Raw genomic sequence first — 26,665 nt, forward strand, 5'->3', positions numbered from 1 at the left:
CATGGGTGATCATTTTCAATGAGTTAGACATAAAGACCCACCCCAAATTATTTTCAAGTCACTGTTATGTAGGCTGTAGCCCCCATCATATAAGTATGACCTACTTTCTTGGTGCAGATATATGACCTTGCATTTGGCAGGATTCAAATGTGTTACTCAAAAGGAGCCCAGTTTACCAAGCAATTCAGATAATTTTGTAGAACTGGCCTGTCATTTACTACCCTTCCTACTTGCATCATCTATAAACTACCAGCAATGATTTTTATGATTAACATAATTGGTCCCTTTAATTTTGAAGAGTAGAAAATACTAAAACAAATCAATTATGGAAAGTTATTTATTATTCCATCTACTTGATGCGCAATTTTACTTTGAAAAGTGACTAAATTATGACACTTTATTTCAGTGACCCTACATAAAAACATTCAGTTTACAAAAGGTTGGTTTATATAACATAGCATCAACCTAGACTCTTCCTTTCAATCATCACTAGCCATAAAAATTCTGCAGGGCAAGTTATGTTCTTCATAACACCTGTGAAACTCCACTGAAGCTAATAAAAGCACTTGTGACGTATTCACATTTGATATCTGAGAAATATGAAATTTCAGCAATGTCATATTGACATCACTTTTCAGAACAGAGCCATACTTTAAAATCTACTTTTGGACAGCCTTCCACTATTGATCAACTACAAACTACAATTATTTACTCTCTCGTAAAAAGATGAAGTAATACTTGCACTGTCTCTGTCTATCTAAGGATGTAAACTCTTTGGGCAGGTAACTGATAACTGTATTTTTCATGGCTGTGCTTTTTTTTTTTGTTTGTTTGTTTGTTTTTAAGAGGCATGAATTTACCAAAATGTAAAAATTTGCTATTTCTTGCCTCTATGTTATCAGCAATGAGAATATGATAAGGCAATCACACACTAAAATGCTTATGAGTATTTGGTACACTACTATACCTGGTTAATCCATTCAGTCAATGGGTTAACTACAATACTCCACATTCTCCAAAGATGTTCCTTATTTTCCACCTGTTTTGCACACTGATTAATAATGCAGAACACAGATTCACTGAAAGCCAACGGAGATGTGGGGCCAGATAAAACACAACCCACAAGGACTTCCAAGTTCAGGAAGAACCTAAAAACAAAAGTTTAAAGGTTAGAAAGGCAATTATGGGAGGAAGTAATACTTAAAATTCACAGGAAAGGCCTCTAAAAAAAAAATCAGCATACTGAGGTACAGAAGAACAGGGCAAGTTTGGTGACAAAACAAACGAACATTCTCAAATAGTTCCAGAATAGGATCACTTACCTCTCATCTGTTACACACCATTCCAACAGATTATTACGGAAAGATAGTTGAATTAAGAACAAAGCTGGTGTTCCCTTGCAAGAAAAAAAAAACCAATCAGCCTTTTGAACTGTATTTTCATTATTGGAGTTTTTATTACACAGTCAGAATAGTGTATAGGGTGGACTTTTTCTTCCAGTTAATGATTCAGAAATGCAATATATAGGAGCTATATAAATGTAACTCCACGGGGCCAGTAATTTATTCAGAGTCAACTAAAATTCTGAACTTGAATTCTGAACAAAAAAATGTGGTCACAATTACAACATCCAGAAACAGAAATCTGGAGGTGGAAAGAGGAGAAATCTGAATCAAAATTATTCAAACACCCTTACCTAGTGCAGAAGAACACCATAAATTGCCAGAGTCCTATATGGCAGATTTTGCATTTGCCAAATTATTGCCAAAACGTATTTAGTATTTGCCAAATATTAAAAAGATTAATCAACCCCTACAGCAGCAACTAAACCTCAAAATCAGATTAAATCTTTTTAAAATTAACTTGATAGAAAAATTACACAGACATGGGGACAGAGTCCCTCTCCTTCACCTAAATGCACTTTTCTTTGATTCTTTTTGAGAAACATGCTCTCGAGTGCTTCCGTACAGGTTAAAGAGGTTTGTCAGTGGCCATTGCTACTGAGGTATCTAACCAGATAATGACCGATAATAACTTGAGTCTACTGTAACTCATGCCTCACCTGAGGCTCATGACGTTTTCTACAAGTCTACATTAACCATAGCATTGAAACCATAGGTATCAATAGTATGACTAATGCACTGAGGACACTTATCCAAAGCAGCACTAGTACATAAGAGCGCAAATCCTCCCAGTAGCCAGCCTAGTATTGACTTCTGAGAGATCTTGAGATGCAAGGACTGTTACCCGATTAGATTTCTCACCTTCTGGCTCTGGAAGAAAGATCTTCATTCTTTGCAGTTCCCTTGTCTTTGTGGGGATTGGAAGACAACTAAAAAGCTACAACTCTAGCGATGACCTGATGGACGGAGGAGAACTGCATTGACAGATGGAGGACTTACTTTGAAGATGTTTGGGGTCCCATTACTGACTGTTAACCTGTCCTTGCAGGTAATCACAAAGTTACTTGGGGATCTCAAAGACTCAAGAAAGAGGATGTCCCCATGCTTCCCCTGTCAAGCTACAGGATGTTAGGCAGAAATACCTCGCTGCTTCATGCAATCCTTTTGAGGCTTGAGGGGAAATTTATTCTTGGAGACCCATACTGACCAGTGAGAGACTAAAGAGAACGCAGCACGGGTTGGACATGAGTGAGCAAAGGAATTGTACTTGTATACAACTTATTTATTCAAAATGAAGTGCATTTCCTTGCCTCTACTAAAGTTTGTCTTCTCTGGATACTGCTTAACCATCTCAGTGATGACTAATCCTTGGCTCATAAAGTAATTTAGAAGTCTAAATGTTTTTTTTCTTTGAAATACATCCTATAATACTAAACGACACGCAATGTCAGAAAGAAACCCCAAGAGGGCAGTGCATTGTGTATCACATGTCAAATTGCCAATTACTAACATGGCCTTCAGCAGCACATTCATGATGGAATTTGGCCCCAGCCAAGATTTAGCGAATGCCATTTGTTAGCCAACATACATTAAAAATGTATTACTTACACCACATTAATATGTCTGAAGCACGCAGTATGAATATTGTGTGCATGCATGTTAGGCAGTTATGCCAACTGAGCTATACTGTTTTGCTCAAAATACTAAATCACACTTGTTCACTGATACATCCCACAAAACCCTGCAACATGACAACTCAACATTTGGCATAAGTGGCTAGTAAACTGTCAAAGGCAAAATACATTAATGTTCTGTCCTGGTACAAGCAGGTGAGGACTAGTACTGGGAATGCTAGTATCCAAAACAAAAATAAGGAAGGTACAGAATACGTTAAGGAACTGGTGGGCTGAATCTTACCTGACTATGAAGTGCTAACTAGTAAACAACTGTCCTATAAATACAAATGGTTTAGGGCCTGTTTTGGTAGCAAACTGTGTATAAGGTGAACTGAACAGCGCTGCAAGAAACTGTTTCCCAGAAGGACTGGTATCCTATTAACTCTTTCCTTCCTGCGGTGTATGGTTATTGACTTTAAGCAATAAGCTAGCTAAGTTTGATTTTATGTCTCGAACATTTTTTGTGACATACCACACTTGTAGTCAATCAATTAGCTAGATTATTAATCAACATACTGCTCCATCAATAACATGTAACAAAAAGTTATATAAATAGATCATGTTGTCTACAATCCCTGCAATAAACAGTGTGCTCAACAATATAAGGAGGTCACTTTCATGAATATGTCTCTTCAGAATATTTTTCAGACATAAGGAATTGTTAACCCTGTTTCAACTCATTTTAAATCTCAATTATTGATGCAGTTAAACTGTCTATGACAAGGAAATGCTAAACTTGTTCCAGACATTCTAAAATAAAAATACCAGTGAGAACTGTATAATTTCACCAAGATACGGCTCTTTCGGCTTACATAGGGTACTATGAATATTCAGTGTACTCCAACTCCTCTCTCAAAGTATAAACACTAACACATTTTTAAAAAAATATAACTAAGGTTTTACTTACATTTAAAAGATCCATGTCAGCAATCTGATATGCTGGTGACCCCAATACTTTTGAAGGTAATTCTTTAATTGTAATTTCTATTAGGGACTGAGGGAGGGAAGCAAACAAGAAAACAGGCAAGTATTAAAAAAAATGAGAATTCTTCAGAACAGACTATGTATAAACGTCTATGCAAAAGCCAAATACTAACAAGTAAATGAGAAACCAGATGTTAACAACTGGTTTGAAGTCTTCTGCAGGCATAAAGAAAGCAGCCTTACAAACAATTGCTCTCTGAATTAATAACAACTTAGGAAGAAAAGGGCTACAAATGACTCACACCATGAGATTCATGCTGACATTTGATAAATACTCCTTAATGGTTCCTACAAAAGCAATGTAGTTTGCCAAGAGAACTTGGTAATTTTTATAAAATAATTTTTAAAAAATTATCAGCTCTTTAGAATCTGAAGTATTGGTGCAGCCATTGCAAGAAACTGGTATCAAAATCAAGGTTTCAATTATACAGTATCTACTTAACAGCACATAAGAAATTATAGGTTTAATGTGATGATGTACCCCATAATGCTTTATAGAAATATGCTTGAGTGTAAATATGATATAATTGGAATATGTCTTATGCTAGATATGTCATGTAATATATCTTTGCAAAGGTTATGTTCTTCTGCATGCATTCACCCTATTCGTATGCATGTATCATTTTTATTTCTGAAGTTACAAGCACTGGCTCTATGTTTGTATTTAAACTGTTTGCTGTAGAAAGCACCTAGGGCAGATTTGGTCAAAATAGTGTAAAGGGGTTATTCAAGTAATTGGGAGTACTTGGCTAAAAATGGACCTTGACAAATGCCAATCCACATCTGAGCTTTCCTGGGAACTCCTCTAAACAACTGAGTCATGCATGGACATGAGACTTGCCCATGTGACTCCAAAACTCCATCTTGGATCTGGATATTGCATAGGAGAGTAGGAGGGGTTTGCATCCACAAGAGAGAGTCTATTTAAGCCCCTGGGAAACCCCTTCATTCGGTCTTCAGCTGGCTCAAGAGATAGCCTCTCTACCCCACGGAGATGCCTGAAAGAAACTGGAACAAAGGACAGTAACTACAGGGGTGTGAGTGACTGCTGGACCCAGACTAGAAGGAGGCTAGTCTGTCAAAGCAGGTTACTGGAAAATCTCTGAGGGTGAGATTTACCGGCATTTAGCTTCCTACTGTATTAGGCTTAGACTTGCGTGTTTTATTTTGTTTGGCAAGTTACTTTGTTCTGTCTGTCTTTACCTGAAACCACTTAAATCCTACTTTTTGTATTTAATAAAAATCACTTTTTACTTATCAATTAACCCAGAGTAAGTATTAATACCTGGGGGCGAGGTCACAAACAGTTGTGCATCTCTCTCTACTGCTGTTATAGAGGGCGAACAATTCATGCATTTACCCTGTATGAGCTTTATACGGAGTAAAAATGATTTATTTGGGGGTTGGACCCCATTGGGAGCTGGGTATCTAAGTGCTCAAGACAGGAGCACTTCTTAAGCCATTTCAATTAAGCCTGCAGCTTGTGGGGGGATGTGGTTCAGACTTGAATCTATGATTGCAGCAGGCAAGAGTGTCTGGCTCAAACAAGGCAAGGTACTGAAGTCCCAAGCTGCCAGGAAAAACTGGCTAAGAGACAGTCTAGGCACATCAGGTGGCCATTCCCAAGGGGGTTTCTGTGACCCAACCAGTCACAACGGTATCTACTTAACAGTACATAAATTATCGGTTTAATAACAAAAACAACTTACCAGTGTTTTCTGAACAGGAAGTACGCTTGAAGTAACTATGTTTTTTAAGGCCTGTAATAATACTGTTAACATTTCTGAACCTTGCCTCTCTTTCTTATTGCCTAAAAAAATAAAAGTAAAAAGCATGATCAAGCCAGAGATAAAGGTACAATAGTGGCAGAACAAAGCACTGATTAATGAGATCATCGTTTAAAAATTATTTTTACTGCAACAAAATGAATTTTAAGGCAAGAACATTTTCTGAAAAAAATCAATACATAACGTGGACCGTAGCACCTTATGTCAATTTTCGGTTCCACTCTCCTGCCATTTCGAAGATATGCAATGAACTGCCCAGAGAAACAGATTATAAATAAAATATTTTGTAAGTGTGCTAGATACTTTACTAAATAACTGAGAGGGAATGTCTCTGCAGAGCAGAGTGGATTAAAAACTTTTTTTACTTTCTTCCCATTTTGTAGTCTTAAATTACTAGTGTGGATGTTTTGTACTTGTCTTTCAGTTTCCTTTTAGAATTTCAGATTTTACAGAAGGATTCTCTCTACTTAAAAATTCACACTTAAATGTTCATCTATGCTGAAAAAGACATAGCCAAGATCTTATATTTACTGTGAGCACATCAGAAAGTAAAAAAACCTGATAAGCAAATAATAGCTTGTGTTATATTTGCAACCATCACTTTCTGACATATTGAACCTTTACAAGTCAAGAAAGCGGAAATGCTTTGACCAGGCTACAACTCTTCCATTAGCATTTGCAGTGTGAAGTCAATGCAATTTATGCTCTTAAACTGCTTAGGTACTTTTGAAAAATCCCATCAGAAATTGCATAAATATGGGTTTGTGAGGCTAAGTTTCGGCTCCTTTTTTAAAATGTAAAAAACGTTTTAAAAGTTCATAACATTGTTAATGTACTGAAGTCTAAACTTCTCACTGTTAACACTGAAGCAATTTTGTTTTGAAATGAAAGATTTCATGCCACTAAGAAAAGTATATATAAAAAATGAAATTTTAGCTCCTAACGCTGCAAACATTTAGACAAATGCTTAACTTTAATCACAAGTACTTTAACCATGAGTAGCCCTGTTGACTTCAATGAAGTTATTTGTGTAAGTAAAGTTACATACCTGCTTAAATGTTTGCAGCATCGGGGACTTAATATTTTCATTGTTTTTGCCTATAGCAGCAGAGTTTTGTAAAATTCAGATAAGATACCCTACACCAGTAATGGAATTCTAAAAAAGACAGCATTTACAATTTAGTTCATTACAAATTTTAATCTAAAGCTGCAATAGCCCAAGTTTTAAAAAGTCGCACCTGACTCAAATAAATTATTTTTTTTTTCAAATCAAATTTAAGTAATTTAAATTCGCCTTGATTTAAATCATTCAACCCTGTTTAAGAAAAATGTAATCTAAGACATGATATAAAAAAATAATGTGGAAAATGGACAAGACGTACAGCAGTAAGACCACATGGAGATGATTTTGGTATCCTCACATTCTGATGTTTTAAATTTTTAATATATGTTATGTAATCCTTATGATGCATACCCTTATATTATGGGGCTAGGCTTCATAACCCTTACTCATGAGGAGGACTTCATTACAAAAGTGGCACAGTTTAGTCCCTTTTGCATACGTATTATACATGCATATATTGTACAAAATTAGACTGTATCTTATAAAAGTGTCCTAGAAATAGTGGGTTTTTATGAAGAATTTTACTGAATAGTCAAATACTTTCAGGAGCATAACCCCCTTTTCCACAAAAAAACAAACAAACCACACCTCATATTTTGGTCACAATAGATATGAAATAAACGTTACCTGATTCAATAGCTGATTTCACAAAACCAATCATATGCTTCCATATAATATTTAGCATGGCATCTGCAAACAAAAAAGTGAAATTTCCATTCACAGAAGTCAGTGAACAATACCAAGCAAAAGAAATAGCAATGCACATAGAAAACAGGTGTTAAATTATGGACTTTACATTTAAAATGTAATGCTACAATCCATACATGAAAAAGTCACAAACGCAAAACTGGATATGTCGATAAGAAAAATGCTATTTTAATACTTTCATTATTATTCTATTAAAAATCCTCTTTTCCCTATTTTTTAAATTTATTTCCCTTCATCTCAAAATAAAAAGGTTATTCCACCATGAAATTTTTACCTGGAACCTCTTTTCCAATTGCAATGAAGCCTTCCTGAACTGCATTTATGAGTGTGCTGGCATGCTTACAAAAAAAAGAAGAGCTACTGATCAATGGATATTGAAGAGGCTCTAGGAGAAAACAGAAAACATAAATCTGACATACTGCATGTGGATTTTTTTTTTTTTTTTTTTTTACAGTCAAGAGTTTAAGAGATAGCCTAAAAGAAAAATCAAATACAGTGGGTTCTTTAAGTGTTCTATATTAACATGTGATAAAAATAGCTCCTAACATTAAGATTAGGATCTACAATTAATTATTTTAAGTATCTTATCTATTATGTACATCTTTAGGTTTAACAAAATATTATAGAAAAAAAAAAGTAATCATTTCAAACTACCCTTGGGATCAAGAGTGCTTTGAAAAATATAGTGCAAATACCTAGACTAAGTACAAGTTTGTTTTGCTTAGAAAAAGCCAAAACTTCTGGCCCCATCAGGAAGTGAAGCAGCATTTCAATTCCCAAAAGTTGAATTGAGGGGATCACTATGATTCCTGATACACTAGAATTCAGGTTTATCCTTGGAGTGACCGGACTTCCAAATGGATAAGAACCTAAGGAAAAGAATAACACAATTCTTGTGACTACATCATAACTACATTCAAATGAACCACTTTTAAGCAAAAAGAAAACAGATCCAAACAATATATAAAAATTAAGTCTGACAAGTTTACAAATGGGCAAAGAGAACATTTTCAGCCTAACCACTGTGGTAAAGCCAGGAATACAACCCAAATCTCCAGACTCTCAGCTTTGTGTTTTTAGCCGCAAAGCAATGTCTTGCTCACCAAAAATTTCCATTATAGTAAGTACCTACTAGCAATGCTTTATTTAAGAAACTATCAGAGTTTCCACCAGAATCCTTTATTTTAAAGAGTTAATACTATATATAGTCCCTACCAAATTCACAGTCCATTTTGGTCAATTTCACAGTAATAAGATTTTTTAAATCATAATTTCATGATTTCAGCTATTTAAATCTGAAATTTCAGGCGTTGTAATTGTAGGGGTCCTGATCTAAAAAGGACTTGTGTGGGACTCATGGTACTGCTACCCTTACTTCAGTGCTGCTCCTGGTAGCAGCACTACCTTCAGAACTGGGTAGCTGGAGAGCGGTGGCTGCTGGCCAGGAGTCCAGCTCTGAAGGTAGAGCCACCACCAGCAACAGAGCAGAAGTAAGGATGGCAGGGTATGGAATTACCACCCTTACTTCTAGGCTCCTGCCTGTAGAGCTGGGCCCTCAGTCAGCAGCTGCCACTCTCTGGCCGCCCAACTCTGAAGGCAGAACAGAAGCAAGAGTGGCAATACCGCGACCTCCTTGCAACTCCCTTTTAGGTCAGGACCCTCAATTTGAGAAATGCTGGTCTCGCCCATGAAATCTGTATAGTAAAGGGTAAAAGCACAAAAGAGACCAGATTTCAGGGTCCATGACGCATTTTTCATGGCAGTGAATTTGATAGGGCCCTAACTATAGAAGTTTACAGGTCTGTTGCATCTTAGGCGCATTTAACATGCGCAATCTCAGCTTTACGTGGTCGGCAAAAACCAACTATTTTAATACTGTAACTGTAGTGCGGGCGATTCTGCTCGCCATTCAACTCAATGTAATTTTGACTATACATGGTTTTCGCTTTATGCGCTAACCGCGGAACGGAACCCCCATGTAAGATGAGACTCACCTGTACTTCAGGACTGCTTACCTTGAGGTTTTAGCTCAAGATTCATTTTTGAACACTTTTTCAAAAACTTATTTTAGCCAGTTAAACAAAAATCTGCCTTTTTGACAGATTTGTCACTGTTAACATGCATTTTTGTTGTCTTGTTTTCCAGGTTTGAAGAAAATCTATTCTCTTCCTATGCCTCATACTTAGCTTTCACTTCCCTTCCATATGAACCCTCCCTACTGACCAGCACAAAGTCTGCTTCTAAAAATCAGATACACCATTTATCATTGTTTAAGGGTGACGTCTGCCTATAGTGGACAGGAAAATATATTTACTGTTTTATAAGACTTAAGACCGTCAGTGATCAGACCTCTACATTTCAAGTTAGACTTGCCTTACCACTAATAGGCAGACTCCAGTCTAATATTAATAGTTGTGATATACCAACCAAACGCGTACTGGGGAAAGGAGAAGTTTCCCATGCAAAGCAGCTGGTGACTGGGGCGGAAGAGAGATATGGGAGGGAAAAAGGTTCTGCTCTTCAGGGATTTGGAAAAGAATAAAAAATAGATTGGTGCTTTGATGCTGTAATCTGAAGCATTCATCACCTAATATTTAAGTATGCAAGTTTAATTCTGCATATCACTTAACTATATATCTTAGAACAATTTTTAGAAGGTCACATGTTTTACCCTCCACTCTATTGCAACTAAAACTATCTTACATAATCTTAAAGTTTAAGTCTACTTGGTTTTAAAAAAAGCCTCAACTGAGATAGAGATTTATACAACACTTAGAGCTACTACAAAGAACTGCATGTTAAGGTTAAATGAATGGTTTAACTAGACAAAAACGTGAAAGTAATTTAGAACTGAGAATTGTTTATTCCATCACTGGCAGCCATCCATCCAAATTGCATCATGGTATACGCATAAGTGATCTAATGAGGTCCCTGATGAATCTGCTTATGGCTGACAAGAATACCACACAGTATGCAAATGAACAAATGTAACTTAACTATATATAAATATAAAATATAAAATAATGTTTACAGACACAGGACAAAGAATACCTGCAATCCCTAGGAACAATGCAGTGCACCATGGAATTCTTTCCCGCGTTCTCAGATTTAAATAGTTTTGTAGGCTTAAAACAGATACAAAGTTTTCTTGATTTTACTAGCTACTAAATTATTCTAGACCAGTAGACTGATATGAATGTGCAGTATCAATAAACTGTTTGCTATTGCTCCTCAGTTAACACATAAGTTTATTTTAAACTTAGTTCCAGCATTTGAATTATATTTGGAAGCAGGGCTTATTTTGTACCTGATTTCTGTGCAGATGTTGCTGTGGCTAAACTCTGATTGGCTGCTGCACGAGAGGGAGTTCCTTGAGGTACAACAGAAGAATCTACACTTAAAGTGCTTTGGATTAATGGAACACAAACCTGCAAAGACACCAAACCTCAATAATAGCGTGTATGACGCACGTAAAGAGGAATAAGAGTACATTTAGTCTCAAATCTGCATCATACCTTCTCTGAGGAGAAAGTGGAATAATACAAAGACTAAACTGCTCTGTAAACTACTTGTTTTAAAGTTATTTCTGATATATAGCAGCTTCATTTTAATGACTAACCAAATCAGTAAAATTTTCAATAATGTTATCAAATGAAAGTTAAATAATTTCAAATGAGATGTTACTGAGACAGTACAGTTTGCAATTGTTTCATATGATTATCTAATCTTATCTATATTAAAAAGATAGATCAAAAGCATAGCTCAATAAGTAAGATTTTCAGTTAATCACATCCTGGAATATAATTTGATGGAATTATGAAACCCAGTGCTAGCAGTTTGTTTCATGTGCTCAGTCCAATTTTACTACTCCTTGTAGTTTTCCAGTTATATCTACCAAAGTCTCTAGGTTCATTACTAGAGTGAGTTAAAACATGTCAAAAAGGTGTTAAAATTAACCTAACTGAAAAGCCTGACTAATTCCAGAACAAGCTCACCCCATCACTACCACTCAATCAACCTGTAGGTCTTGCAGGTCCACCAAGTCCATGCACAACTGGATATAGAGAGTGAGCCCCTCAAAAAATAATACATCAGTCCAATCCCTTTTTGACTAGGGGGCTGTAAACTTCACTCCACTCTATCACAACTGCTGCAGTATCACTGGAGAGACTGTCACTCTCCATGTAGCTAAAGCCCAAATCATTTAGGGCTTTATAGGTGAAAACGAAGACATTAAAACACCAACTTCACTGTTCTTGAACATAAAATTCTTTACCTACTGTTACAAACACCTGCATTACTATAACTGAAAGATTTTTTTTTAAATATGGTCTTTTTTGTTGTGACTGTGACACACCAGTCAGTCCTGCTTGTTTGCATGAGTCTATAGAAAAAGTAGGCAGCTGTGATTATAAACCCATAAAAACTAGCAGGAAGACTCAACAGCAGATATAATACATAAAAACTACTATTTACTTGAAATCTATTTGAATTTAAAAAAGAGAGTGTCCTTTTAAACTTTGAAAAAGAAATGAATACGTTCATTGAGTATAGGTCCATTAATGGCAAGATGGTCAGGGATGTAACCATGCTCAGTGCAATCCTTAACGCCTGACTACCAGAAGCTGGGACTGGAAGACAGGGGTGGATTGCTTCATAACTGCCCTGTTCTGTATGCTCCCCCAAAGCTCTGGTACAGGCCACTGTTGGAGACAAGATACTGAGCAAGTCAAACCATCACTGATGAAGTATGGCAGCTCTTATTTCACACAGAAGTTAACTGAGAATAAATGCATATCACAAAGATCAGGGTAACTGCTGCTCCTTGCTAAGAGTACTACTTTATAAACAGGCTGCCAAATACTAGATGTGTTTTCTATTTGTCCACTGAATGCCTCTGTGTATTCTGAGCAAGGACAACAGAAGTGCCTAATCTACCTTTGCTATACCGTTAATTTTTTTTATATCCCCTCTTACATTTTCCAAGCTAACAAATCCTGATCTTTCCAGTCTCTTTCCATCTGGAAAATTTTCTATGTGGAGGCAGGATGATGAGAACCAAACAGTGTTGTAAGAGAGTTGATTTATATAGTGAAAATGTTACATCAATATTTTCCATTTTATTCCTTATAGAAAGCGTATTTTGTCTGACTATTGGTGTGTACTGAGCAGAGGATTTATCTGAGCAGTCCACAGTTACTTCAGGTAATTCCTCTTGATAGTTAATTTAGAGCTCTATGTGTACCACTAGTACAAATTGTTCTTTTATATTGACCTATCAGCTTAAATTATTGGAAGCATGTCAGGCTTGGAGCATACAAGAGTGACAGTATCCTTTTAATAATTGTTTTATGGCTAAAGATTACAGAGAGTACAGATAAACAGCTACCAAAAGAAGATAATCATAAAGCAAGCTTAAGTTTTACATGAACAAAACATAGGCTCAACTACTGTGCTAAAACTATTTGCATTTGTTACCTGTTCAAAGTTGGCAGGCAGCTGAGGTCCAAGTCTCACCAGTAAATACCACCAGACCTCCAGTTTCGTTAGTGCCAAAGCCTCTGTTCTTACATGGATAGAGCTCAATGGCTGCATTAGCAATTTCAGCCTTTTTGCACTGCACAATATATCTTGAGGAACAAAGAACACATTTTAAAAGATGCAATAAAAAGTCTAAACTGTTTTGCAACACAATAAAAAGGGAAATTTCTAAACTGTTAGGTTCTTTTCTTTCAATTAACACATTCACTAATTCAGCAAGAGTCAGTCTTAACCATCAGAAGATTTTCTAGGTACTCAGTCCTATCAAAAAAACTCATTTCCATTTTCCACCAGGAGCCTGCCAGAACAAGTACTTCTGAAACTGTTTAGCAGTTAACACTGAAAAAGTAATTTTGTTAAAAAATACTCAGAGGAATAAAAAAAAAGGAAGAAAAAATAACTTTTCCATATAAATCCTGGAAGAAAAGAATTCAAGCCTAGAAAAGCTAGTTTTAATAAATGATCCAAATTAGCAGATGTTAAATGGTAGAAAAGAAATTATCTAAAAAGGAATCTCCCTCTTATCTGAATCACAGATTTGGCAAGACTTTGATACAGCAGTGACAAATCAAGGAAAGTGGAAAAGGAAAACTATGGTAACAAAAAAAAAAAAAAACCCCCTGAAAAATTAGGATTTAACTAATAGGGATAATTTATACAATGAATGCTTAGGGGAGTTGTCTCCTGAAGGAATAGGAGAAAAACAAAATCTAAATTATGCCTAATGAAGGTATGAATCAGGGCTTAAGTTACAACTTCGCATATTTCTTCTGCTAGAAACAAAGCATTCAGCTCACTCAAAGATCAATATTGAGCTGGGTTGCCAATACTGGTATATGTTTTCTTGATGTATCATCAAATTCATATGGATATTCTGAATTGAAGCTACTTGACCTCTGTAATTTGGATGAAAGAGCACAGCCTGAAGAGCTCTGGTACAGCTAATCTATGCTCTGAAAGATCCATTTGTGGGCAGCAGAATTTGAGAGAGATGGTGTTGAAACTTTGGAAGTAAGGCTCTGATGATCATATAGCGTATCAATGCTCCACATTGTGCACAACTCATTCTTGAATGCAGCATCCAGTTCAAGATCTCTGTCCTGTTATTTAAAGCCTTCTACGGAAATAGCCCTAGCAACCTGAGAATCTCTCTCTCTGTACTTGGGAGATCTGATCACAGCTACATTCTGCTGAAACAATTAAACTGTTGGAGCAATCTCTTGAGAAAGGGAGGCAATTTCCAAAAGGAGCTAGACCCATATTATAGAGCTCGTTAACCAAAGAAATTAGAATTACTGCTAACCTTATTCTAACTCTACTGCTCAATTCCTTATGGCTGTCTCCCAATCCCATCATCCTCTCTCTATTCGGGATTAAACTCTAAAACCAAGAGATTCAGAGCAAGAATTTCTAAACCCAATACACTTTGGGTGCCATAAAAAGAAATAGTGATTGTTATCTAACATCAACAGGATGTACTCGAGGGAAAGTAGGAAAATTTGAAGCCTGAATTCATAGCCTTGTGTCTGTGTCTAAGTGCCACAGACAATGTGAGAGTCATTACGTGTTCCCCAACCTAAAGGAATGGCATTAGTCATCTGTGTTTCGAGTAGAAGTGATATTTGTTCTCTTGCCATGCTTATCACTTGAGAAGGTAACTTTGATCTTGCTCACAAGACAATGTCGTGTCCAATATAGGGATTGAAAAGTCAGAGCCCAAGTTTTCCCTAAGGGTGCCTCTTCTAGGAAAAATCAGCTGGGATTTTGCCAAGGAGCCTACTGCAACATCTGTTTTGAAAAAACAAACCATGCTACCCTCAAAATGTTGGATTTATTATCTGATGGTAAAGATTTATAAACCCTTACACTGGAAAACTCTTCACTATTTTATCATCACATTTGTCAGGCTACTGTCCTCCACCTTTCTGAAATATTTGTACTAGCTCAAATTTGGAGACAGATTCAAGTTGTAGTATTACTAGCACCTGTTTGCAACTGGTTTTTAGAGGAATTGTTTTAGAAATAGCCAGGTCCCTTCAACTCTAGCATTCAGTAAAGAACCAGGATTCACTCCTTAGCTTGAATATCATGTTCAGCATGTTGACCCTGGACAAAAAGACTTGCCAGCGAAGGTAAAACAGCATCAGGGTTCAGGGTTGACCAGGCTCAGAAAGATAGAACCTGCCAAATACAGTATTAGTAACACTATAAGAAGAGTGCGGTGCCAAGAGCACCTCAATATATTTGAAGTGGGCCTTCCCTGGTGGCTTCAGCATCAATCCACCACCACTTAGCTAAGATGAAGACAGTGTGGACCCCTCCATACAGTGTCTGTAAACAAAGGGAGACCTCCAGAATTTCAAAATATTAAAGTGAAAATACACTGAAACTCGTTATAGATTACTGGCTAAGAGGTAAAGGTTGTTAATTCGAAGAAGAGTGGTTAGTAGGGAAGTGCTGCATTGCTGGCTGTTCAACAAATAGAGATTTCTAATGAGCTCCTGGAAATGGCAGATGTTTCCCCAAGCTATCTTAACTCCAGTAGATGCATGGAGAGAGAAGATCTAATCATACTGGATGTGGAAAGGAAAAAAAAAATCATTTTATCATATTTGACATTGTAATAGGAAAATAAGACAATGAATAAACTCTACTTGTACATTTTAGCAACTGCATCAGCTGACAGATCTTAAATTAGATATGAGCTAAGATCAAGTGTAGTGTCTGAGGTCACAAACGTTCACAGTAGCAGTGAAGTGTCTGCATGGCTTGGCTATCAGTTATTTCTCACACAGCTTTAATTTCCCAGTTTAATTAGCCTTTATTCTCTGGAGAAGTGTCAAAGCAAATCCAGATAGTTTTTTCTTGACTCCACATAAAAGCATGCAAAAGAACAGAGAAGATGTATTTAGTCATTTCACTAGTAAGGGATAAATACTGTATGCTACAGAACCACAGAATGCTAGGACTTTGACTTAGATTCCTTATTTGTACTGGAAAATAAAGCCACGTTACCACCAATAATCCTATCTGTTATTTCTTTAGCAGAACAAAAGCACTGCTAAATGATCTATTTTAAATAGCCTTGGAAGGATTAGCTTTTTCCTGGTAAACGTTCATTTTACCATATATACGTAAATCAACAAAAAAATACTTCCATTTATGATCAAAACTTACAGATAGGCAAAGAAAGACAATGCTGCTTGAGGACTTAGGAGTCTGATTTAAGGATATGCACTTCGTTTATTTTGACATGGGATGTTGACAATTTGTCTTTTAACTGTTATAAAGCTTTAACATTTTGAATCTCAGCATCTACTATAATTAATTGTCAGACCCCCATAATCTGCTGCAACTGTGAAAATTTAAATTAATTAAAAAAATGCTTAAAAATAATCAATATTATCCATACAGATTATAACAACATCTGAATTCTGCCAAGTCTAACAATGAGGGTGGGGAATAAACACTTCAGTGAGCATTCAAACGAAATTTTATTAGTTTAAGAAACTTCCATTTTTGTTTCCTTGTTTTCCTTTGGAATAAGTATCCCGAAGAATACGGTCCAATCTTGCAAAGGATCTTTTATAAAGTAGTCAGGATGCATGCTGAACTTAAACAGGCTTGTTTAAGTCTCAGTACTGATTACAGAAGTAATTTCTCAATCTCCAGATTCCTTAACCACAGTTCCCAATAAAAAATCCATGTAGCACAAAATGAAGAACTGCAGTGTAACCTTGTGTGTCCTATCTCATTGCTATCTGTGCTTGGCCCAATTAAACTACTATGGAAAAAAAAATGTTTAACTTTAGTAATTCTACCATGCAGCAAGACTGAGCTAAGAAAGAATCGTTAATCAGTAGAAATGTGCATTTTTAGAGAGATAATATTTAACCTGTATATAGTTGAGCACTACCAGATTACAATGGGTAAAATAAGTGTTTTCCTTTCTCCTGGTTAGCTCAATATTAAACTTACATTGTTTAATATATTTTTATCTACCTGGATTCAAAGCAAAATTATCTATCAGACTCTTCCATGCAATGAAGGCTATTTTCTTTACCACTGGTGATCCACTACGGAATCCAAGTTCTTCCAGTTGCAACAATGAGTTGATAAAACTGCCACTACGATGGAGTGTCTAAAGGTAAAATAATACTGTTTTTATACAATGAAGCATTTACACTGTCACTATCTACTGTCATGGAACCTTAAATAGTAAAGTTATTGCTCTTCTGCTTACCTTTCCAAGTAGCTTGACAAACAAAGGCCACAATTTCAACACATAGGTCTCATTTTTTGCAGAAAATAACTTTTGGAGTTCTGAAATTACTTTCTGAAGACAAGAAAAGGTTGTTATATTTTCTTGTGCAGTGAAATACATAGAATAAGCTACAAGTTTTGTACTGAAGATTAAGTTAAATACAATTTCTGAAAGATAGATGCACTATATTGACAAGAGTTAAAAGGAAATGACTCCAGTGTGGGACTTAACTGTGCTACTTCTACAAAAACTTTTAGAGGCGCAGCACAAAACTTGCAGGTCACCAAAGGTGTAGGAGGGAACATAGTAGCTTTTAGCCACCTCTGCATCTTCCTGATGCTGGGTTGCTCTGGGGCTGAATAAGTCCCTGGAGTGACTTAGACAGGTCCATGAGTCTATGAAAATCGCAGCTGCCAACCAGGCCACAGTGCTGCAATTAAGCCTATTCACCTTTTTTAAAAGAACTAGTTCTCTCTCTTGACTATACAGTAGAATAGACAAGCAGACCTCATGCAGTCCTTCTCCATTTCTAATATATAACTTAATATAGAAATAGTGGGCAATTATTTAACTAGTCATTGACCAGGACCCCATCATAATAGGCCCTAAACACACACGATGAAAACATAGCCCTTGCCCCCAAAGAGCTTGAAATGATTTCTATAAGGCTTAGGCAGTCTTGTAAAACTGTCATGAAAGTTTACAATCTGGCACAAAATTAATTCACTTTCCCTTTAGTCTTAATGATAATAGAAAAAAACTGAAGATACTTTACTCACACTGGACAAACAGAATTTTGCAAGGCTGACTAGGATGACTGGTAATACGATAGAGCCATTCATCTGTGAGGTGCTGGTTCAAACCCAGCATATGTTGGTAACAGCCAAAATAGGCTGCCACCATTTGGCTACTGAGTTAGGAAAAGTTAGCTGATGGTTTCATTGGTACTCTCAGCAGACAAACCAAAGAATGAATGGTATTGAGACAGCGCCCCCTTCAAAACTGTGCAGAAGCATACTGGGACACTAAGAAAGCTTGCACTTCTATTTACTGTTCAAGCTGAATATGCCTTCAGTTCTATTAGTGCTACTTTTCGTGAACCAAATTCACATTAACAGATGCTTTGAAAAAAATCATAGTATGAAATCGTCTTCCAGTCAAGGCTGCAGAGACAAGTACACAGGGTAATTCAGAAATTTAAATGATATTTTAAGAGCATAAAAGAAAACATTGCTAGAAGTTTTACAGCTTCTCTAAAATCCTGAGGGAAAGAAGTTTTTAAAAGCACTTTCCACTTACAGTAGTCATAAGATGTTCAGTTATGACTGCCACTTCCTGCTGTTTCTGAAGTAACAATGGCATTCCCATCTCCAATGCAGCGGCACCTCGTAACTGCACCTTATGAGCTGAATGGACGACCATAGGAATGATCAGCTTTGCCCACCTCACAACCTCTTCTCCCATTTGGGTTGGAGTCTGTTCCATTAGACTGAGTTCAACAAAGCACATGTATTAACTACATATAGAACCACTATACTTACTGCTGGGCTTAACAAAAATATTCTTAGCTAGTGATATTAAAATATGCATTTATATTTCAGATGTAGTATGCACTAACAAAATGCTGTTCAAAACATTTTCTAATAAATCTGAATTACACTTTGAAAATCTAATTTCAGTGAAACTCTACATATCAGTATATCACTGAAGTACCAATTCAGATACTTCCCTCGAAAAGCCTGACCAAGGTGACAAAAACCAAAGAGAAATTTATTCTCAACAACTTCCTCCAAACTTGTTTTGTTCAAGTTAAGATTCCAGTTCTTAATGGTATAATCCAAAGTGGCAATTTTCCATTAAGTTAAAAGGGAAAGAAAGCTAGTCTGAAAGACCTCTGAATAGGTGTCCTTGTTAAAAAATTACCTTCAACTTGAAACCTAGTCAATTATTTTTAAGTTGCATTTAATTTCGGATCTACACCTGCAATCTGAGGATATCTGCCAATTTTACAATCACATTTTCCTAGTGAGAGCTTTTGTCCAGTAGAGCGCTAGCCTCTCTATTGCTGTGTGAAAGACACACATACACCCAAAGGGGAAAACTGAATTATGCAAATTAAATTAACAATGCTCACAGTATTGCCAAATATACAATATAAACACAGAGAAAAAAAATCTAACTTTTCAGTTATAGTCATCTTAGGTATTACCTGTAATAACAGTAGGTAAATATTCAAGAATTATTGAGTCAAATGTTTATCTTTCACAAGTACATACTGACCCATCTCAACTAAAGCCAGACTTGCTTATCATACATCAGGAAAATGTAGCAAGTGGACAGCAGTAAGTATTCATTCACTGTAATTTAAGGTTTCACGTGCCAGTAATACATTTTAATGTTCTTAGAAGGTCTCTTTCTATAAGTCTGTAATATATAACCAAACTACTGTTGTATGTACAGTAAATAAGGTTTTTAAAATGTTTAAGAAGCTTCATTTAAAATTAAATAAAATGCAGAGCCCCTTGGACCAGTGGCCAGCACCCAGGCAGTGTGAGTGCCACTGAAAATCAGCTCATGTGCCGCCTTCGGCACCCGTGCCATAGGTTGCCTACCCCTGGTTTAGAGACTGTTTCTCTCAATCTTTTTGATACTAGGGACCAGCTTGCTGCCTTCCTAAATTGTGACAGGGAGAGCTCAGAGACAGGGAGAGCTCAGTCCATGGACCGGTCATTCAGAAACACTACTCTAGAGAACTTAAATCAAACTGATTAGGTCTCAAGTAAAATAAAGACTACAATGAGACTGAACTTGCATGCACACACACATAGTTCGGTGCTGAACTTGCATGCACACACACATAGTTCGGTGCAACTGTGTAATTTGCCTCTGCTCAATAAAGGACCATGACTGGGACATCAGGATTGCAGTCCATTAGTAGAGATGGTAAGAGTATTTTACAATGAGCCTAACTTGCCTGCTTCAAGCCAACGATCTTAATTTTTCAATCTCAGGAACACTAAATTCACTCACTGTTGATGATAAAATCTACTATTTCTATTATTTCCAACAATGCCAATGGGAGGAACACACTCTCAATAAGTTTTAATCCTAAAATGTAGGCTTTGTAATTAAAAACTAGTACAAAACAGTATCATAATAAATACTGTAATGAACTTAAAACAAGTTTTTGGATGTAAACATTCCCACGCAATGCGGGAAACATCTCACTGAATCTAGCTTCATTTTTCAAGGTGACTTAAAGGTGCAGGGAAAAAACAAAGAATCAATTATATAAAGTAGAATAGACTTTTTTTTTAAAAAAAAGTTAAAAAAGTCTAGTAAGTTAAGCTATTAAAAATGGTAGCAATTAATTTTTTATCTGACTGTGACTTTCCACATCAAAATCAGTGATGACATTATAGGTCTGGAAAGACATTTTGCAAATAAAATGGTCTAGCAGGCTTCAGAAAAAGCATAAGTAGTTATCACACAGTTCATAAAAAGCCTGACTTTATCATACTGATTTTTTAAAAATATATATTGGCAACGCTGAGAACATTACTTAGCATGTTTAACAATTTTAAAGTAGGTCAAATATTGTCCTTAAACTATAGTACCTCCAACAGATTCTTTTTTCAAATGGACTTTTCCAAAAACTCAATAACTGTTTTAAACATTTAGCTTTACAGTTCACGTACCGTATGACAACATTTAGTGCTTCATATTCAACAGCCATGGAATATACATCTCCTTTAGTAAGTATGGTTTCTAGTGTAGTAATTATACTGGGTACCTGAAGAAACAATGGGATGAGGTTAACTAAACTGTCTCTTTAAACTAGAGGCCAAAAAATAAAAAAGTTAAGACGCTCACCTCCTTCCCAACAATTTCAGAAGGAAAGGTCTGCTTAGAGATTACCCAAAGGGCTCGAGTGCGTGTATTCTTGTCTGAAGTTTTTACAGCAATACTGTTCACTGTTGAAAGTAACTCTTGTATTTCAGTTGCTAAAAAGCAGAACAGAACATATGGCATTCAAATTATGTTTTCACAAATTCTATTCATTTTCTTAGCAGGCTTTTAGGTCACACCAGAAACTTTGGCTTAGGCATATCCAACGTTAATACAGGACCAGCTACACAATTCCAAAACCCACAAATATGTAACTAACATTTTAACTATATTAAATATAAATAAACTTTCCAGTAAAGAGTGACTAAAATAGACTACCAATAGGCAAAATTGTGTAGAATAGTACATATATATGTTGCCATCTACATTAGCACTATAGAAAATTGAAACAGTATAAACTTGAAAGTCAAATTTCTGTCTGAAAAATGTATCTATTACAAGAAACACCAGAGACTACACAAATTTTTCTCTAATTTTCCAGGTTTTTAAAAGAAAAAAAAACAACTGTGCAATTGGTACCACTTTAGCCATAGTCAATTTCACTGTGTGGTTGATAGTGTATGCCCATCCCAGGCTCTACATGGTTCAGCCATTAACAGAAGCAAAGCTGAAAGTGAAGAGGCTGTTTGTACAGCACTCTGGAAAATAATGTTCATCATTATTAATGTGATGATATGACATAATATAAAGTTTGAGAGAGTTTGGGAGCAATGAATTAATTACATTCTGCCTATACCACAGGGCAAGCTGTACCCATCACCCGGAACCAACTCACCAATTAATTCCAACATTTTACTGATAAATCTCTGCCTCACTCCCTGAAAATTCCTAATTTTAATCTAGAATTAAAGAAACAGATTAGGGCACATTTCAACATCAGGGTATCAGAAGGAGTTCTAGTAATATTTTTTTTACCAGATAATTCAGAGGTAATCTTTGAGTTAAAGACACAAAATCCTAAAGCTTGTAGGGCTGCACTGCTCAGCTCTGAGTTCTGACTAGAAATGTGTGCCTGCAAAAAAACAAAACACAAAAAAGGACATTAAAACTCCAAGTTGTATCATTAATTACAAAGTAGGATTATGTACTGTGTGGCTGCTCAGCCGAGTTAAGATTAAGTCATGAAATGGAACACAGAACAATAAAAAAAATCCCATGCTTAATGAAATCTCATATCTAAATGCAAACTGAAAAATATTTCTAGCGTCCACAGCACAAAGTCACACCTAAAACTACCAGACCTAGTTGGGGTTTTCAAGACACTTCCGTCACCTGTAAATCTGGACACTTGTTATTGAATTAAGTTCCAAAACATCTAAGAATCTGCACTGAAATAATTTTTACATAAATGGGGAACAATCATCCATTTTTTTATTATTGTATTTTGAATAAAATAAGCATGACATGCTTAAAAAACAGATGAACTGGTTACCAAGAAAAGAAGTCAGAATAAAATGACCTGCCAATAACTTTATATTACATCAGCAGTACCCTGATGATCTCCACTACTCAGGTTATAGGGGTATTCACCACATAGAAAGATACAGATATCTTAAAATTCAGAAATCACTCCATCCATTATGCACTACACACTGACACCCCAGATTACATTATTCTTAGTTTGTTATGATTACTAGTGCCAGCCTACTGTGGGATGCATCAGAGAAGTGGCATGGATAGTAGGGGTTGCTTTTTAGTTTTAATTTTTTTTTTTTAAGTATTGGTTATAACAATCATAATAGATAGTGAGCCCATGCTGCAAAAACACAACTCGACCTGACTGCACTGCAAGACATCCATGCATCCCAACCAGTCCTTTGCATCCAAGAAATGTTTGTTGCAAACCATTTCGTAGTCAAGAAAAAAACCTCGAGAAACTAATCTTTCTGTAGTAAAAGAAGATACAATCTCCATGATGTGAAGGAAAAGCCAGGAGAGTACAGTCTACTGGATACCTTAATTCACAAGGTCAAAATTACGCTACTTCCTCACCCAGCTTGACCGCAAATTAAATGAGATCAGTGTCTGAACCCAGATCTTGACTTAAGCTTTGGTTCTTTTATTTACTGAGTCTTGTATAGCAAAATTAACTTTAGGGAACACAACTCATACCTTAAATACTTTACAAAGTCGAGGAAAGTGTTTTCCAACATCTGCAGTGAATTCTTTTCCTTCCTCTCCAGTCAGACGACTCCAAGAAGAAGAGAGAAAAATATAAGACATATTTACAAATATAAAACATTTTATTCTTATAATAAGGTTTATATTAAAATACTGTCAAATTATTTTTAACTAAAAATTACAGTTTCAAGAACATCTTAAAAAAACAGTTGAAACATAGCACGCAAGTGTTGGAGAAGGAAAGAGAAAAATCACACCTTTAAACATTGCAAGTCTATACTTAAGCCTGTGACCATTCAGAATGAATAATATAGCCCATTGCTGTACTGTGAATACAGGATATTAGTGTATTTTATATTTTGCTACTCTTGCTGCTAAACAACTAGAGATTAATCAGCTACTAAACTGAAATTGCTACTGAAAAATCAAATAAACTTTACCAAACCATACATCAAAAAGACTTAAAGAAAAATTAGTGTTTCATTTTTTAAAACTAACAGCATTAGAAAGAATATGTATACACAATAGCTAGTGAACCCTACCAACTATCTGAATGGAAGATTGAACCCTAAATGTAAAGGTCCCACATTGTAACTGAGCCAGTACATTTTAATAGTCACAATTTGAGCCATGTGTGAATAGTTTCTTAAAAGAGAATCAGCTTTTTTCTTAAGTGGGATCACCAAAGGCAACTCTGAGGAAGCTTTTCTTGTGAAGAGTTAAGTTAGCAGCATTCCTTTTTCTCTCTCACCATTATGGCCCCACTCCTGCAAACATTTAAGCATGGAAGCAGTCTCATTAAAGTTAAGTGTATAAAGACACCAACATATAGGTGTCTGCAGGATTAAGGCCTATTTGATTTTTCCCCAAGAGTAACTTCAGGGAAGGGATGTTGTAGGTACTGTACAAACAAGTACAAAGACATAATGGGTCCCCAATTCTCAAATGGGCTCTCCAGGTGCTACAGTAACTTAAACAGGCTTTCATCAAATAAATATTTTGATAAAATATGATATTACAGAAATCATGAAGGATCCAACAATACGAAAACTGAGATTTTCTAACCAGAAAAGCACATTGACTTCAAGAGGCAGGACACTTGTCCACTCATTTCTTCTTAAATTTGGAGCTAGTTAAAGGATAAAGATAAAAGCCCATCTGCAAAACGGCCAAATATTTCTAAACTTTGCAGCTATTCCCTGCCCCCGATCTCCAACTAAAAATGTGCTTGAATTTGTCTGTGCATGAGTGTGCTTTGGTATCTGCTGACAGTCGTATCACTGAGGCTTTATCCAATATGCACCCTTACCTTCAACAGGGTGCACACAGAGATCCCCCACACTCGATGCACCATGCCATTAGCTCAGCGTGTGGCTGCATACACACGCTTCCAGTCATGCCCCTTTACACGCTGTCTGTAACAAGGTAACACCGCCAAGCTCACACCTGTTACATAACCTCCCCGACACACACACACACACACACTCCCGCTAACCTTCACCTGGAGCACCCCACTACCGGCGCACACAGCCGCTCTCACACCTGTTGCACACGCGCGGCTCCCGCATCCTCTCCGGGGCGGACGCACGTGAGTGAGGCCAGGGCAGAGCCCTCCCCCCGGGACCGTCACTTCGCGGCCCTGACAGGCAGCCGTACCGGAGCTGCACCCGCTCCCCCCATCGCCCCAGCCCGGGGCGCGGCGGCCGCACTCACTTAACGATGGTGAGGTGCGCGTCCGTGAGCTCCCCGAGGGGGGCAGCCGGGTCCTCCAGGGTCTCTAGCAGAGGCAGCAAGCTGGGGCCGGCGGCGGCAGCGCTCATGGTGCTGCAGGGGAGCAGAGAATCCTCCCGGCCAGGCGCCCGCTGCCTCCCTCACCGGCCGCTTCGCTTTCTCCCGGGCTAAGATGGCGGCGCGCGGGACTCGCCGCCAGACAGACCGGGACTGGACTCGCCCAGCCAATCAGCGCCGCAAGAGGCGGTGCCTGAGGCCGAACGCCGAGATAGCGAGCGGAGCCGTCCCGCCCACCGCGCTCTTTTCCCCGCGCAGCCGTGCCTGGGGTGGAGCGCCGAGTCATCGATCGGGACTCCTCCTTCTCCCCTGTGGTAGATCGGGCTATGACTGCAGCTCTTGCAGGGCCCGCCAGGTGGGGGCAGGGTGGATGTGTGAGCTGCTGCTTGCAATCCACCCCTGAACACGCTAGGGGGCTCCTGTAACTAAAGCCAAGCCAGAGGAAATGGGCCCTGTGTCATCTGGGTTACCATATTTTAGGTTCCCCAAAAGAGGACGCTGCAGGAGGGAAAGCTGGGGGCAGGGGGTACAGTTAGGCATGGGGGAGGGGTTGGTGGCACAAGCCCGGATTGTAGATCCTGTCTACTATACCACTGTCGTGCTTCTCTGGTAGCCAGAGTTGTGAGGCACCTCACTACCACTTCCCCTTAGTGTGAGGAAGACTTGTTTGTACCTGCCAGGGGTCAGCTTTCTGACTATCAGCCACGAGCAACACAAAAATTCCTCTCTAGGTTTTGCACATCCTGCCCTTTGTCGCTACAGGTTGGTGACAGGCACACTCCAACCCCTGAGCCCTCCGACCATTTCCTTAGAGTGTCCAGCCCCTGGTCCACTGGACACTTGCAGTATTCACAGATTCACTCTTCACCTTACCAATTACTCCTCAGATCACTGCTTAATACATACAACTTAGATATGTTTATAGTGAAAACAAGTAAAAGTTTATTGAACAAAGTATAGAGATTAAAGTTGTATCGAGGAGTATTAGTAATAATTACATATAAAATAAAATAACAAGCATTCTGAAAGATAGATATCAGAGGGTAGCCGTGTTAGTCTGGATCTGTAAAAGCAGCAAAGAATCCTGTGGCACCTTATAGACTAACAGACGTTTTGGAGCATGAGCTTTCGTGGGTGAATACCCACTTCCTCAGATGCATGTAATGGAAATATCCAGGGGCAGGTATATCCTCCCTGATTAAACTGACCTCGTTATCTCTAGCTTGCTTGCTAGCACACATATATATACCTGCCCCTGGATATTTCCATTACATGCATCTGAGGAAGTGGGTATTCACCCACGAAAGCTCATGCTCCAAAACGTCTGTTAGTCTATAAGGTGCCACAGGATTCTTTGCTGC

The 26,665-nt window shown here is 37.4% G+C and overlaps 1 protein-coding gene across 5 annotated transcripts in view; it reads right to left on the reverse strand.

The window, feature by feature from the left end:
- Positions 1–25,343, reverse strand: part of RIF1 (replication timing regulatory factor 1) — a 54,985-nt gene extending 29,642 nt beyond the window's left edge. For 4 of the 5 annotated variants that reach the window (XM_050969147.1, XM_050969146.1, XM_050969145.1 and 1 more), the window contains exons 1-17: positions 25,230–25,343; positions 23,508–23,586; positions 22,311–22,407; positions 21,360–21,490; positions 21,185–21,279; positions 18,786–18,975; positions 17,466–17,558; positions 17,225–17,363; positions 13,160–13,311; positions 10,989–11,109; positions 8,377–8,550; positions 7,956–8,066; positions 7,601–7,663; positions 5,773–5,873; positions 3,987–4,073; positions 1,323–1,396; positions 968–1,148 (exon numbers count right to left, since the gene is read on the reverse strand). In XM_050969147.1, the coding sequence (XP_050825104.1) occupies positions 968–1,148; positions 1,323–1,396; positions 3,987–4,073; positions 5,773–5,873; positions 7,601–7,663; positions 7,956–8,066; positions 8,377–8,550; positions 10,989–11,109; positions 13,160–13,311; positions 17,225–17,363; positions 17,466–17,558; positions 18,786–18,975; positions 21,185–21,279; positions 21,360–21,490; positions 22,311–22,407; positions 23,508–23,586; positions 25,230–25,336 (1,995 nt within the window). In that variant the 5' untranslated portion in view covers positions 25,337–25,343. Of the gene's footprint in view, positions 1–967; positions 1,149–1,322; positions 1,397–3,986; positions 4,074–5,772; positions 5,874–7,600; positions 7,664–7,955; positions 8,067–8,376; positions 8,551–10,988; positions 11,110–13,159; positions 13,312–17,224; positions 17,364–17,465; positions 17,559–18,785; positions 18,976–21,184; positions 21,280–21,359; positions 21,491–22,310; positions 22,408–23,507; positions 23,587–25,229 lie in introns of those variants that run through there. The other variant, XM_050969149.1, reaches the window with a different exon arrangement.
- Between the last annotated feature and the right edge of the window lie 1,322 nt (positions 25,344–26,665).

Source organism: Gopherus flavomarginatus, chromosome 10 (assembly GCF_025201925.1).
Source record: "Gopherus flavomarginatus isolate rGopFla2 chromosome 10, rGopFla2.mat.asm, whole genome shotgun sequence".
NCBI classification, from domain to species: domain Eukaryota; kingdom Metazoa; phylum Chordata; order Testudines; family Testudinidae; genus Gopherus; species Gopherus flavomarginatus.